A 14,389-nucleotide genomic window follows, 5' to 3' on the forward strand; every position below is an offset into this window, starting at 1 on the left:
GGAAACCATCTTCTTTTAAGAAAACAGCAAAGATTTTATACATCAAATCATAAGATTAGAAATATAAATAATATTTTGATTTGATAATTTACTAAGTAAGGCTATTATAACGAATTTTTGTATGATTTAAAAACGTAAACATTTCCCCCCTATTTTCGACAGTGGGATGATTGGTATGCATACGTCGATTTCAATATGGCTTCCGCCAGTTGACGAAAAAAAATAACAGTGCCGATTTCTGATATGTTCGGGCGGCATTTCTGTCTACAGGCGGCTGGACATGACAGAAGTGATGGAGAGGACCCTTGCTTCCCTGCCGATGTTCATCAAAGGGGAGCTGGGCGGGGCTTTCGGCGGTTCGCGCGGGTTTCAGTCCCTCATCAAGGCGATCGGCGAGTCCCAGTCTAAACATGTAAGACCCCCCTCCCCTTTCGGGTTTATACACTAACAACTGTAACAGTATATGTTCACTGCATGCTGTACGCTGTAGTTTTTATCACGCATTTTTGCACCGATCGGAAGATATTGAAAGCTCAACGATCATGCTGTAACGTATAAATTAATATCATCTCCTTTACAAGACATTGTCATGTTTGAAAACTCAGTAAAAATTTGATTATTGATTTGTATGGGTGCAGGCGATTTTGACTAGAAGCTGCACTGGCAGTGTACTGTAGATACTAGTACATGTATGAATAAATGTATAAATTTTCTAGCATTTAGTTGTGTTTGTCACACTTTTTGAATAGGCTATTGTTTATCCAGACAGCCAGTCGACTGTAATTAGAATTCAAGTTTTCAAAATGTGTATTCTGCTGTAGTGTAAAAAGGGCCTTGCAAGTTTACAAAGCAGATCACAAATTGACATTTGTCTATCTACGAAAAGCTGATCGTGTAAATATTAATGTCTCTGTACTCAGGAGGAGGAACGTATCATGAAAAAGGAGGTGAGCTACCTGCAGCAAAAACTCACTCAACCAGATATCTCCAAGGTACGTATCAAGATTGTATGATAACTGCTATGTTATAACATCTACAAACTAGTATAATTGAATGCTTCTACATTTGCACATCGATTGGTAAGATTCTATCAGTCCCATTGTCATAAATTCCATAATCATTTATGTTGGGCTATTTCATACTACGACAGCTAGGGAAAAAAATCGATAGGATTAAACAAGAAAGCAACAAAAGAAATCCAGAAATCTTGGTGCGAAAATAGAATAAAATCATCCTATATAGAAACAGTTGACTCTTTTAGTCTTATACCCCTTCATCTTCATTCCTGGTCTGTCCCTCTGACAACAGTACTAGTGTGACACCCCTTTGACAATCATTCTTGTACCATCCCCTACAGAAACAGATGAAGGAGTTGTTGGTACGACTGGTGTACTGTCACATGCTGGGACATGACATCACGTTTGGGTACATCCACGCACTCAAACTGGCCCAGCAGGGAGGACTGGTGGAGAAGAGAGTAGGTATGTCCAGATTCAGATGTACTTTTAACTGCTAAGGCAATGTTGATTTGATTATATGGATGACATCCTCTGGGAACCCTAGCCTGCGCGGCTGGTGTAATACTGGGCCGGCCGCTAGGAGCGCAGATTTAGTCAGGCTAGGGGAACCCCAAAACTGATGCGAGCGTGCAAAAAAAAAAAAAAGTTTGGAAAAAAAAATGATCCTTATGAAGTTATGTTTAGGTGGTTACTTGTAGTCAGGTTTGAGAACTAGTTTATTAACTGGACTTTGGTAGTTTTTGTATTGGCTATTTTTTTAGTGTATATATCATTCATACATGTGTGTTTTTGTTCCCAGGGTACCTTGCAGTGTCGCTGTTCCTCCATGAAGACCATGAGTTGATCATGCTGCTCATCAACACGATACAGAAGGTCATAACTGAAAAAAAATTCATCTTTGAATTTGATTTTATATATATTACAGTTGACATGTAGCACTGAGTGTGTACATGCATATGTAAAATTAAGTTTATTCATAGTCGATGTTTCAATGACCGTCTGTCACCTTCCTCAGGGCAGTTCTGACTGGTTCACATTGCACAGCAGCACAGGTGTCACTGCTATAGATGCATTACCTAAACGTACAATATTTACATATATCTACATGTACAGATACATGTATACAAATATACGTCGGCTGTGAATAAAACACTTGTTGTGTAAAAAAGTCTCTTTACTCAGTGACTTACCAACCTGATGAAACTTTTCACCAATACACAATAGCATTCTGACCGTTGTTTTAGTTTTTGAAATGACGCTCTCTTGTGCTCTATCTAAAATGTTTTCCTATGATACACAATAGGATCTGAAGAGCACCAACATCCTGCATGTGTGTATGGGCCTGACAGCGGTCTGTGCTCTCATCAGCACGGAGATGATCCCAGCACTGCTGCCTATGGTGGAAGACAAGCTGCAGCACCCAAAGTAAGAGCTAGGGGGCATCACTGTACTGTGTGTAGATTTTGCATAGTCCTCATGAACTTGAGTGAATTTACAGTACTTCAATGAGCTAAAATATGCTAAATGTGAAAATCATCTAGTACAATTATGTATCCAAATGTAGATTTACAAAGAAGTTTTTATGTTCACCTTGGCAGAAGGAAAACATATTTTTGCTCTGTTTCTTCTTCTTCCCTTCTAAACAAATAAGGTCAATGACCTAGACCAGATGGCTGTCACCTTAGTGGCTCACCAGGTGCTCTAGCAGAGACCACCTTGTGGTGTAGGATTATAATATAATGTATGTAATAATTGTAGCAAGTGGCAAGACAGAGCCGGAGGGGCTGGTCACCATACACTAGACTAAAAGTTTGAATATTGCATTTAATAGTGTCATATTGTCAATTAGTTTGGCATAGTTTTATTTACCTCTATTTGTGATTTTGTAGACTGACAACAGAATTGCTGTGTTTTGTCCAGGGAGGTTGTGCGTAAGAAAGCCATCATGGCTCTGCACAGGTTCTACCTGAAGGCTCCAAACCTGGTCCAACACATCCACGAGAAGTTCCGCAAGGTTCTGTGTGATCGTGACCCCGGGGTCATGGGGGCCTCGCTCAACATATTCTATGACCTGATAAAGGTACAGTCTGTGTTTGCGTTGTTTACTGTATTAACTAATATGTTTACCTTTACGGAAGGAAAATATATTGTTTTTGATCTGTGTCTTCTTCTTCTCCTAGCAAATAAAGTCAATGACCTGAACCAGACAGCTGTCACCATGGTAACTTATAAGTGTTGGGTTACATCATGTTGCAATTTTATAGCAGGAGGGATTTAGACTCCTGGCACCATATATATAAATGTGTTTGACTGATTGAGGAAGAATTAACAGATATGCGAAGGTAAACATTATGCATTTGCTTAAAATTTAAAAGTTACCTTTCTAGTTTATTTGTAACTTTGCACAACATGTAAGAAATCAATTAGGGGTCATCTGCTAGTTCCAGAACCTTCAGATTTTGAATCAACAACTCTAACCACAAAGCTATCATGCCTATCATCGTGAGAAATACTGGTACTCTTCCTCACCCAAATGATTAGGAAAACCTAGTCTAGATAGTTATGAAATAAAAACTAAGCTTTAACTTCCAACACTAACTACATGTACAAAGAATTGGGACTTACCTTTTTAGTTAGAATTGGAAGTTAAGAGTCGTTATTTCATGAAGACTTGTACCAACACAGATTAACTTTCATGCTAATTAGTAGATAGTTTTTACAGCAACTGTTATATTTTTTTCCATTCTCCAGGAGGATGTAGAGAAGCACAGGGATCTTACCAACACCTTTGCCTGCATCATGAAGCAGGTGATTGGTGGAAAGCTGACCAATGACTTCACTTATCACAGTGTTCCCGCGCCATGGATCCAGGTGCAGCTGCTGAGGATCATGGGAATGTTGGGAGCTGGGCACAACAAGTAAGAACTATTTGGTGTTAAATTGTTTGGAATTAAGACATAAATGTATTACTGAGGTCCATCTGTTCTAGTATGTCCTCTTTAGTGACTTCAATCTACAGTCAGAACTGCCCAAAAAGACTCTCAATAGAAATCATATTTTTCAGGGACCACTAAAATGTGGTTACATTGGCCAGGTGGTCCTTAGGCCTAGAAAAAATGTTGTTTTTCCTGTTTCCCTGCTGACCCTAGCCTGCAAAGGGACATAAATTTTTCGAGCTGATCGACCTTTTCTAGCCCCATGATCTGACACCTGAGTGATGAAACATTGTACAATCAGTTTTCCAACATTGATTGACATTAGAAAATATAAGTTTCCTCATGTATTGTATAAGTTAGATCACTAGAGATCACCAAAGTCTAATAAAAGAAAGAAAAAACAAAGGAAAACCTGTACCGACCAACCCTAATATTTTTAGGACTGAAACAGAAAGCACAACATTTTTAGGCCATAATTGTAGAGGTGGTGCCCTGTACAGGTTTTAACTTTAATTTTGTTGCTATATACGTCCCTACAGGAACAGTGAACAGATCTACGCTGTCCTGGATGAAACCCTGGATAAGTCTGAGATTAATCACAACATGGGCTACGCTGTGCTGTATGAGTGTGTGCGTACGGTCACCGCTGTACATCCCAACCCTGCACTGCTGGAGAAGGCTGCACAGAGGATAGGCCGCTTCCTCCGCTCCAGGAACAACAACCTCAGATACCTCGGTCAGTCTGGCACAGCACGTCGGCAGAACGTACTGCACCTGTGCAAAACCCGTAATGTATTATGCTTAGCACTTCAGTTGAACATCTCACATAAGGTCGTATTCACGCATGTAAGGTTAACACTCTGTCTGTAGTTTCTAAATGTTATGTCATGATTGGTCGCTTCCTCCACTCAAGGAACAACAACCTCAGATACCTCGGTCAGTTTGTTTGTTTCACATAACTGGTAAACCACCTTTTTAGGCATAACACACCAGTTTTGTACATGTAAGTACAAGCTGTGTAAGACCGGACTGTGAGGTTTGAATCACTCACACTGGAAAGTGAGGAAAGTCGTGTAAAGTGCCTTACTCAAGGACTAAAGATTGGTGACATGGGTAGGATTCGAACCTGGGACCTCTTGGTCCTGAGCCGAACACGCCACCGTTAACCCCACATAACCCCACAGTTTGGCACATCGTTTGGGACAATATTTACCTGTATCTGATTTAGAACCCCAGACTATTTGCAGTAATAGAGTGTAATTATAGTATCTCTAACAGTAATGGCCGATTATATACTCCCATGTAGGAATCACAGCTCTAACCTCCATGCTGCCTGTATTACATGTACCTGTATATATTACAGTACTGACAGGTGTTATACTCCCATGTAGGTATAACAGCTCTAACCTCCATGCTGCCTGTATTACATGTACCTGTATATATTACAGTACTGACAGGTGTTATACTCCCATGTAGGTATCACAGCCCTGACCTCCATGCTGCCTGTATTACATGTACCTGTATATATTACAGTACTGACAGGTGTTATACTCCCATGTAGGTATCACAGCTCTAACCTCCATGCTGCCTGTATTACCGGGTGTGGCTGCTGAACACCAGATGGTGGTGATCGAGTGTCTGGATGATCCGGATGAAACCCTGCAGAGGAAGGTACCGTAAAGTTTCACGTTTAAAAGATGAAAAAACATTGAATTAATGCAAAAATTATACCCTTTCATGCAATGTACAAAGTCCATGTCTTTCCAATATGATAACTTTATGTTCCAACACTTATACTAAATTTGGAGTTACCCAAATTTACTTTTGACTCCTTGAACTTTTCTAATGTTCTTGGAATGAACCTGTCTACTTCTGGTACAAGACGCAAGAACATATGTGCCAGATAACCTGTGTCACCCCACATGTAGTGACTCTTTCACTCCTCTTGCAAAGAGATACAGTTTGGAATTAAAGATCTTGACCCAATGTTTTTCATAATGACATTTACAATTGTTTCTTGTTGTGCCCCCCTCCCCACCGCAGACCTTAGAGCTGCTGTACAGGATGACAGGTCCGCCCAACGTGACAGTGATCTGTGACCGGCTCATCTCCCATCTCAGCACCACCACAGACACTTACCTCAAGTCAGACCTGGTCACCAAGATCACTCAACTGGCAGAGAGATATCCTTACCGTCAATAAGGCCTAGGAAAAAAAATGTTTATTTATTAGTTTGGCATGCAACAGCCAGGGTTGCCCAACTAGTTGAATGTTGACTATTATTAAGGGTCAACATTGTAAGAAAATAGAATTGGTAGGTAAACATGCAAGTAGAATTGATAAGATAGACAGTCCAAATTTACAATAATGTGGCGTCGGGTGGCGTAGTGCTAGAGCGTTCGACTATGAAACAGCGAGACCCGGGTTCGATCCAGTGTTGTACCTGGGACATGTCTGGACATGTGCTCTGATGTTGTGCTCTTGGGAAAAGCAGTTTACACAACTTTCCTCACTCCACCCAAGTGTGAATGGGTACCTAACTTCGGTTTGGGAAAGTCGTATTGAGGTCACCTGGTGGCACAGAATGGCAGCTGCACTGACCCTTTTGAATGTTATACACTGTAGTTTGTTTTAATGTAAAGTAAGATGAATAGTGATATGAGTTGAGTTTCCTCCTTAACAATCCCACATTTGCCCCCAGTAACGAATGGTTCATCACTACCATGAACCAGGTGTTTGAGCTGGGTTCTGACCTGGTCCCGAATGACGTGGCCCAGAATCTGCTGCTACTTTTAGCCGAGGGAACAGACTCTGAATCTGAGGATGCAGAACTGAGGCTACATGCAGTTCAGTCTTACCTCGGCCTTGTAGAACGACCTCACCTTCCTGATATTTTGGTGCAAGTGTCTTGCTGGGTCAGTGACAATGCTTTCTTGCGGTTGTGTATTGTTCTCAATTCCTGTCCAGACTATGCATGATGTATAAAACGAATAATAAACTGGTGGACAACATACCAGCTATCAAGTATCTGATACCAGCCCAGAAAAGAACAAGAAACAGTCATGCCTTCAAATATCAGAGTTATCAACCAAGAATTGAGTTGTTCTATTGTAGAGTGGAACTTGTTGCCATCAAGCACTGTTGAGGCATCATCACTACAACTCCTACAATAAAATGTGTAAAGATTGGGTGTAACAGGTCATTCAGTGTGATATAGTTAGCTGGCGTGTTACGCCGAAGGGTGGTTATACCAACTATGCCAATACAGATACTGATATAATGTCACTATTCAAGATTATTCTCTAGTACATGGTATGATTCTTAACTTGTTCTACCCTTTCCTTTCCATCCCAGACGCTGGGTGAATATTCCTACCTGCTGCCTGATGTAGAACCAGAGGCAGTCCTGCGGAGACTCCTGCCCCTGTTGGAGCGGGAGTACCGCTCCGTAGAAACCATGGGGACGGTCTTCACAGCCATCACTAAACTCTGTGCACAGATGGGCAGGGTCACAGAGGAGGTGGGTTTGTTTGTTTCAGTTTGTTTTTTCAGTTTGTTTATTTCACCAGCAGTAACACTCAGGTACATAACAACCTGTTTTTTTATGCAATGCTGGGTGTACAAAGGACGATTAACAAACTGTACAATATTATGATACCACATCACATAAAGGCACTTTACACGACTTTCCTCACTCCACCCAGGTGTGAATGGGTACCTACATGTAATTTTGGTTGGGGAAAGTCATATTGAGGTCACCTGGTGGCACCGAATGGCAGCCGCACAGACTCTTGCAACAGTTCCACAAAAGTGTGTGGAGCAAAAATGTTATATGTATCATGTGTATTATGTGATTGTAAACCCTGCATCAATTCAGGGCTATAAAAGGCTGCAATTGCATGGGTAATGTTTGACCAATAAACCATTTATTATTATTATTCCCCAGGTTGTGTTAGTGTGTGAACAGTACCTGAGCTGTATGGATGTGGATATCAGACAGAGAGCAGCAGAACTGTTAGAACTCCAGACAGACGTCCCGATCATGCAGACTGTCCTGCCGCTAGACGCCAGCTGTGAGGACCTACAGGTAAAAACAACTGCTATTATTTGGCGACACCCTTTTTTGGTTAGCCTAGGTACCATCCTGGTTAGTTTACGTCCACTCACACAGTCACTATCGACCAACAGTAGCGACTGTGGGAGCAGACATAAACTAACCAGGATGGTACCCAGGCTATGTTTTGGTGTCTTACTGTGATCAAATTGAAAATTTTACAAAAATTGCAGAGACAGACATTGGTATTGCTACAGTTAAGTTCTAAATTGAAAATGTTCAAAAAAGTGCAGAGACAAACATTGGCATTACTATAAATTGTAAAGTTATTATCTTTAAGAATAAACTCTCTGTCAAGTTTTTGCAACTTAATATCAACAGCGTTGGCCTAGAATAGAAAGCAGAGGTATACAAAAATACTCCTATGTCATTTCTCTTTCCTAATTTTACTGTTTTACCCAAAAAATATACAACTTTGTTTCAAAAACATTGACCTGCATGTAGAAGAGCCTGCCTAGAAAGCAGAGAGGGCTAAGATAAGACTTCCATAGTTATTTATAGTTTTTATTTTAATTACAGTATATTTTAAACATCAGCCAGAAAAAAAGACTTTGTGTTAAATGTGTTAGTAAGTAAGCAGAGAGAGGCAAGAAGATAAGATATGATTCCTGTTTTCTATTTGCCAGATTGACCCGTCCCTGTCATTCCTGGATGAGTTTGTGTCAGAAGCGTTGGGTCGGGGTGCAGCACCCTACAAACCCAGGCTACAGAGACAGTCAGAAACTATGGCTATGGAGGACAAAGGTGTGTGGTTCATGGTGTTGGAATTTAAAGAATTATTATTTGATTTTCAATGAATTATCAATTGTTTTTGAAGTTCTGTAACTTCCTTGCATGAGTTCTTTAATTAATGTGCTATAACAAGTATTTCACTGTTGTGACTTGTGAGCTTGTTAAAATTATTTTATGGCAAATTGTCTTGATCCTATATACAGTTTACAACCAAGTTACTTATAATTTTGTCTCTATATACATGTACTTCTTAGAGATAGAATGCAAAGATTATATTGGTGTCTAGAAATTATATGAAGTTAGATGGGAAAGTGTTAAACACAGTAGGATGAAATGATGGGGATAGAAGGAAATGTTATCATTTCATGGTCAGGAATCATTCATCAGTACCACAAATGTACATGCTGCACCTTTTCATAAACATGTAATTCAGCCATTGTCATATGACTTGTTTTACAAATTTACATTTTATAGTTAACCCCAATATACTCAACAGTACCATTCACTCTCTACCTGGTTATAAATATTTCATGCACTATTTACATTTACAAAGTAATTGCTTACCTTCAAGCTGTATAAATTTTTTCCTACAAGTGTATAGCTTTTTCATAATGTATAAAAAATTTTAATAGTGTATAATTTTTTCATAATGTCAAGTAATGTCACAGATGTACTTTTATTTGAAGATTCACTCAGGTATTTTTATTTCACCCAGCCCAAGCCGCCTTGTTCTCCGGGCTCAACTTCAAGCCATACGACACCCCCCTGGTCCCCCCCTCCCTCACAGCATCCTCCACACCCCCCTCCTCTCAGAGTAAGGGGGTATCGGAGCCTTTAGGGTCCCTCAGCTCAGGGGGGTCGGGGGAAAGTTCGGAGAAACTTGATGGGTAGGTATAGAAAATCCTTCTTTGTAAATACAATGTACAAGTTTAGTATACTTGAGTAAAGAGACTCTTTTTACACATCCGTGTCGTTTATTCAGCCGATATTTCGGTGACTGTCTGTCACCTTCCTCAGGGCAATTCTGACTGGTTCACATTGCACTGCAGCACAGGTGTTGCTGCTATAGATGCTGCAATGCAATGTGAACCAGTCAGAATTGCACAATATAATACTGTCTTGTATGGCCAGTACAAGGGATTCCAATAACAATTACATTAAATTATGATGCTAAATCTGACAAGGCTGGCCACCCTTGATGCTTATTTAAGAAAGAACATGAAGATTGCACTACCATGTAGGTGTATATATTTTGCACTAATTAATGAAAAAAGTTGGTTTTTTGTATTCACATACTTTTGTTTTGTAATATGACTGTTACAGTCTGGGCCTCAGGACACGGGGAGTTCGGAAGATCTGGAGCAAAGATGGCTGCACCAAGGTCAGGAAAATGGCCGCTCCTACTGTTGACCTTGAGGTTACGCAAGAGAGACAAGAGGAGGCCACTGAAGTAGTACTGGATGAGCCGGACAAGTCAAGCTATTCAGGCAGTGCTCAAGTGGAGGTAGCATATTATTATTCCATAGTTTTTTTGCAGTTGGCTTTGTCATAATTGTGTTGGGAAATATTAATTGAAAGTTTATAATTGTTAATGCAAGCCTGAGGGCTAATTGCAAGAACATAATAAAATAATAAACAGTAAAAATGATAATATTAAGTAATGCTAATACTACTTTAGATAATGTTACTGTTGGGTTTGATTTCTTTTCTGTGTGCAGTGGAGTATGAAGTGGCCAACATGTATGAATGTTTGCGAGATGTGTGAATTGGGAGGTGTTAATAGAAATGCATTTTTTTTTCAGGCTGGGAAGGTAATTTAATAAGCTTATGCAAAACTAAAAAATCAGAAAACGTTGATGTTTGTCTCCAGCCCAGTCCAGTAGTGGCCTCTCCAGGACAGCACGGCGATGACCTGCCTGACCTTCAGGAGGACAGGAGGAAACAGCAGCTGGCCAGCGCGCTGTTCAGTGGACTGCAGCAGGGGGGAACAGCACAGGTGAATGGCAAATAGTGAATTATATTAAACTCATTACCACAATTAAATCTTTTCAAATAGTTACTGTCTATTTTTGGATGTAAAGAAAATTAATTCAAAGAGATGAATTTTCATTTCAACATGTTTTCATTTCAACATATTGGTAGAGAAACAAACTTAAGTGTAGAAAACTATAGTTACCTTCAAACCAACTGGATACAAGCCACCAAGCGTCTATAGGTTGTAAAACACCAAGCATTGGTAATGATGTTCACAGTCATACATTGTACTTTACTTTAAACCTGCTCTCTTTTCTTAAAATGTTTCATTCAGACGTCCAGAGGACGAGGAATTCTTAAGACGTCTAGAAGAGGCAAGACTCGAGGGCCGGCCGTCGGGAACCTTCTGGAAGGAATCGACACCTTAGAACTCTCTCCTCAAGACACCCTCAACCCTACAGCTGACAGAACAGACTTTTTCACCAGCACCGAGACACAAGATAGTATCTTAGACCTACAAGATGTCCTACAACTAGATCCTATTGGCACTGAAGTCTTAAAATCGTCTTCCACTGCAGACAAAATTGAGAAAACAAGCCATGCAGAAATCAACTTGGAAGATTTAACTTTGAAAACCGTAGAAAAAGACTCTAAAGATGTTACAGACTCTAGACAATCGAATATGCCAGAAAATACATTAAGTTTACAGGAAAACAATACTACTAGTGAAGTGCTTTCAAACAGTAGAACTAAACAAAGGACTGAAGACTCAGAAAGATTGCAACAACCTGACAGTTTACAAATCCAGACAGAAGACTTAGTTGCAGGGTTAGACAGACCACAGGTTGTACCCACTTCCACATCAACAGACTCAATACTTGATAGAGACAATGATACAGACGGGATGAGATTCGACAATGGAAAAGAGATTCCTACAACGTTACCGGAAGACCTGATGAAATTCCCACATTCTGTGGAACATGTGGAATTGTGTAGCGATGAAGTGGTTCGCCTGACGCTGTGTAAAGTGTGGAAACCAGAGGAGTTTGTTGTCGTGATTTTCCTGACCAACCACAGTGGCAACAGAGCTGTCACTGACGTCTGTGTGAAGTTGGAGCCATCGTCAAATTTTCAGGTGTAAATTTGTTATTTTTATGATGGTGTTTTTAAGTTCAGTTTTCTCTCACTGCAACCTCATATTTTTGCCTCCCTTTTTGTTACTAATAAATTGTTTCAACTAAAAATTCAAAGATACTACAAACTCTTGATACATGTAGTATTGACATTTTTTAAATCAGCAACGTTTAAAAGCATGTAACAGGAATTTTAAGTCCTGCAAACTTGAATTAAATTAATTCTACAGTATATTTTACTTGATGAGTAGGAAGGACCAATCTGCATAAATTCACAATAAGTAGATTTACATGTACTCATTTACTTTTAGATTTAGAGATGAAAATTTGGTTATGTTTTGTGTGTTGGTATCATGAACTGGAAATGCTTTACGTATCAATACTCATAGATTTTTATTTTTTCCCGTACTCAGTGTTCCATAGGGGGAGCTGAAACTAGCTGTATTGTGGAGGAGAAGATAGCACCATGTTCGTGCTCGGTACATTCAGCTCACCTCACCTGTAAAGCACCTGCCCTGAGTATGCACCTGGGCGGGGAACTGTCGTACAAGGACCACACCCTCACCAACAGGCGCCTCTTCTTCACCTGTGCCGTGCACCTGTCGGATGTTGTCAGGTAAAATTTCACCTGTCATGTATATACATTGTATATATTATACACCTGTCACACATCAGGTAAAATTTCACCTGTCCAATAAATAATGCACATGTCAGATGTTTTCAGGTAAAATTTCACCTGTCCTATACACCTGTCAGTTTTTCCTCTGTAATACGCATTTGGATTAACACATTTTGGAAAAAAGAAGAAAAATACTGTATTTGAGCTTCTTGATTTGATACAAGCAGTCTAGTTTTAAGGAAAAATGTAGGAAAAGGAAAAAGATTGTCGGTAAATTCCAATTTTGTATATGAGTGATCCACAGTATTGTGAATGTTCAAACAAACTTGCACACTAACAGTTGCTATAATGTTTTTGCCCTACCTACAGACCATTAGAACTAACCACGGAACAGTACGGGGAGAAATGGCCGCTCACATCACATGACAAGCGCCTCAAACTGGAGACCAACAAAGTCACCAAAGTAGCAGTAGTCATGGACATGTTCAAGGGCAGACTTGGAATCCATGCTGTAGATATCATAGGTAAGATTATTTTGATCTATCCCTAGGCTTTTTTTTGGGTGGAACCCTGCAAGAGCTGATCAACCTTTTCTAGCTCCATGATCTGACACCTGAGTGATGAAACACTGTACAATCGGTTTTCCAAAAATAGTGTCCTCATGCAAGTTTTACTCTGTTAAACTGTACTATCACTAGAGACTGCCAATGTCTAATAAAAAAAAAAGAAAGGAAAAAAAGATAATCCCTTTTCCCTTCTTGTGAAAAGAAATTGTATGTTAAAAATATGTATGATGAAAGAGATGAAATTGCCATGTATTTGGATAGAAGCTGTATCCATGTTTGTTTGTTTATTTGCTTATTTGTTTGTTTGTTTAGGTAATGAGGGCATAGCCAGCGGAACTCTCCTGCAGCAGGGCCTGTGTCTGCTCCATGTCAAGGTCACCACGAAGGTCAACACGAGCACTGTGGAACTATGGGTAAAATCCAACAGCCAGCTCTTCACTGAATGTGTGGCTAGGGAATGTGCTGCTATCTTCAGATGACTCAAATAGCATGATGGTATCATCTCCATGAAAAATTACTGTAGCCTTGATAGATTTGTTCATCACTGCAAATATATCAGTAGCATTACTCTCCAAGCAGAGGTTTAGGTATGGGGTTATTTTTGGCGTGTTTTTGAACTTTGGCTTTTTTATCGGGGTTTCTCTTTTGCACTGGAATTGTTGGGGTTGGGTGAGAAAAAAATTCCAGTGCAAAAGAGAAACCCTGATAAAAAAGCCTAAAAACAAGCCAAAAATAACCCCAAACCTCTGCTTGGAGAGTACAGTAGCATGGATTCCAACCTGTTTTTGAGCTCTTCCAATTGTCTTCATATAGAATAGTCCAGCAGCTTTTGACAGGTCCTTTTGCATTTGTCTGACACATAAGCAAGTCAAAAGAATTCCGATTGGATTCGAGTTGCAATATCCTTAGTCATGTCTGTAGTCAGCTACTAGGTCAATCCCTCCACAAATGTGGTTGATATCAACAAATATTTGGTAATTCATGCTACATGTATATAGCACATTGGCAGAATGTACTGCACCTGCGCGAAACCCGTAATGCATTGTGCATAGCACTTTGGCAGAACATCTCATATAAGGTCATAATCGTGCATATAAAGTTAACACTCTGTCTGTAGTTTCCAAATGTTGTGTCGGAAAAAATATTGTCTGCATCAGGCAAAATTTTGATGCAGCATTAACCAAATATCCAACAAAAACGATGAAAAATGGGGCTTTTGTGCAGGTGCAGTACGTTCTGCTGACGTGCTACCCTATATCCACTTGGTATGCAATACCGGGTGAGATTTCAGTCATGA

At 39.9% G+C, this 14,389-nt stretch overlaps 1 protein-coding gene across 1 annotated transcript; it reads left to right on the forward strand.

The window, feature by feature from the left end:
* The first annotated feature begins 189 nt into the window (after window positions 1–189).
* LOC109468451 (AP-4 complex subunit epsilon-1-like) lies at window positions 190–13,717 on the forward strand. Its single transcript, XM_019766695.1, has 21 exons — window positions 190–412; window positions 921–992; window positions 1,358–1,481; window positions 1,819–1,892; window positions 2,323–2,444; window positions 2,940–3,099; window positions 3,771–3,937; window positions 4,495–4,691; window positions 5,517–5,626; window positions 5,999–6,138; window positions 6,645–6,870; window positions 7,310–7,474; window positions 7,901–8,041; window positions 8,695–8,812; window positions 9,516–9,687; window positions 10,124–10,304; window positions 10,671–10,796; window positions 11,109–11,909; window positions 12,321–12,523; window positions 12,896–13,050; window positions 13,405–13,717. Exons 1-21 carry the CDS (start codon window positions 281–283, stop codon window positions 13,569–13,571), a joined length of 3,753 nt encoding a protein of 1,250 aa, XP_019622254.1. The 5' UTR covers window positions 190–280; the 3' UTR covers window positions 13,572–13,717.
* Window positions 13,718–14,389: the final 672 nt, after the last annotated feature.

The sequence above is a fragment of the Branchiostoma belcheri genome, unplaced genomic scaffold (genome assembly GCF_001625305.1).
Source record: "Branchiostoma belcheri isolate BF01 breed outbred unplaced genomic scaffold, Haploidv18h27 scaffold2, whole genome shotgun sequence".
Classification (NCBI taxonomy): Eukaryota; Metazoa; Chordata; class Leptocardii; order Amphioxiformes; family Branchiostomatidae; genus Branchiostoma; species Branchiostoma belcheri.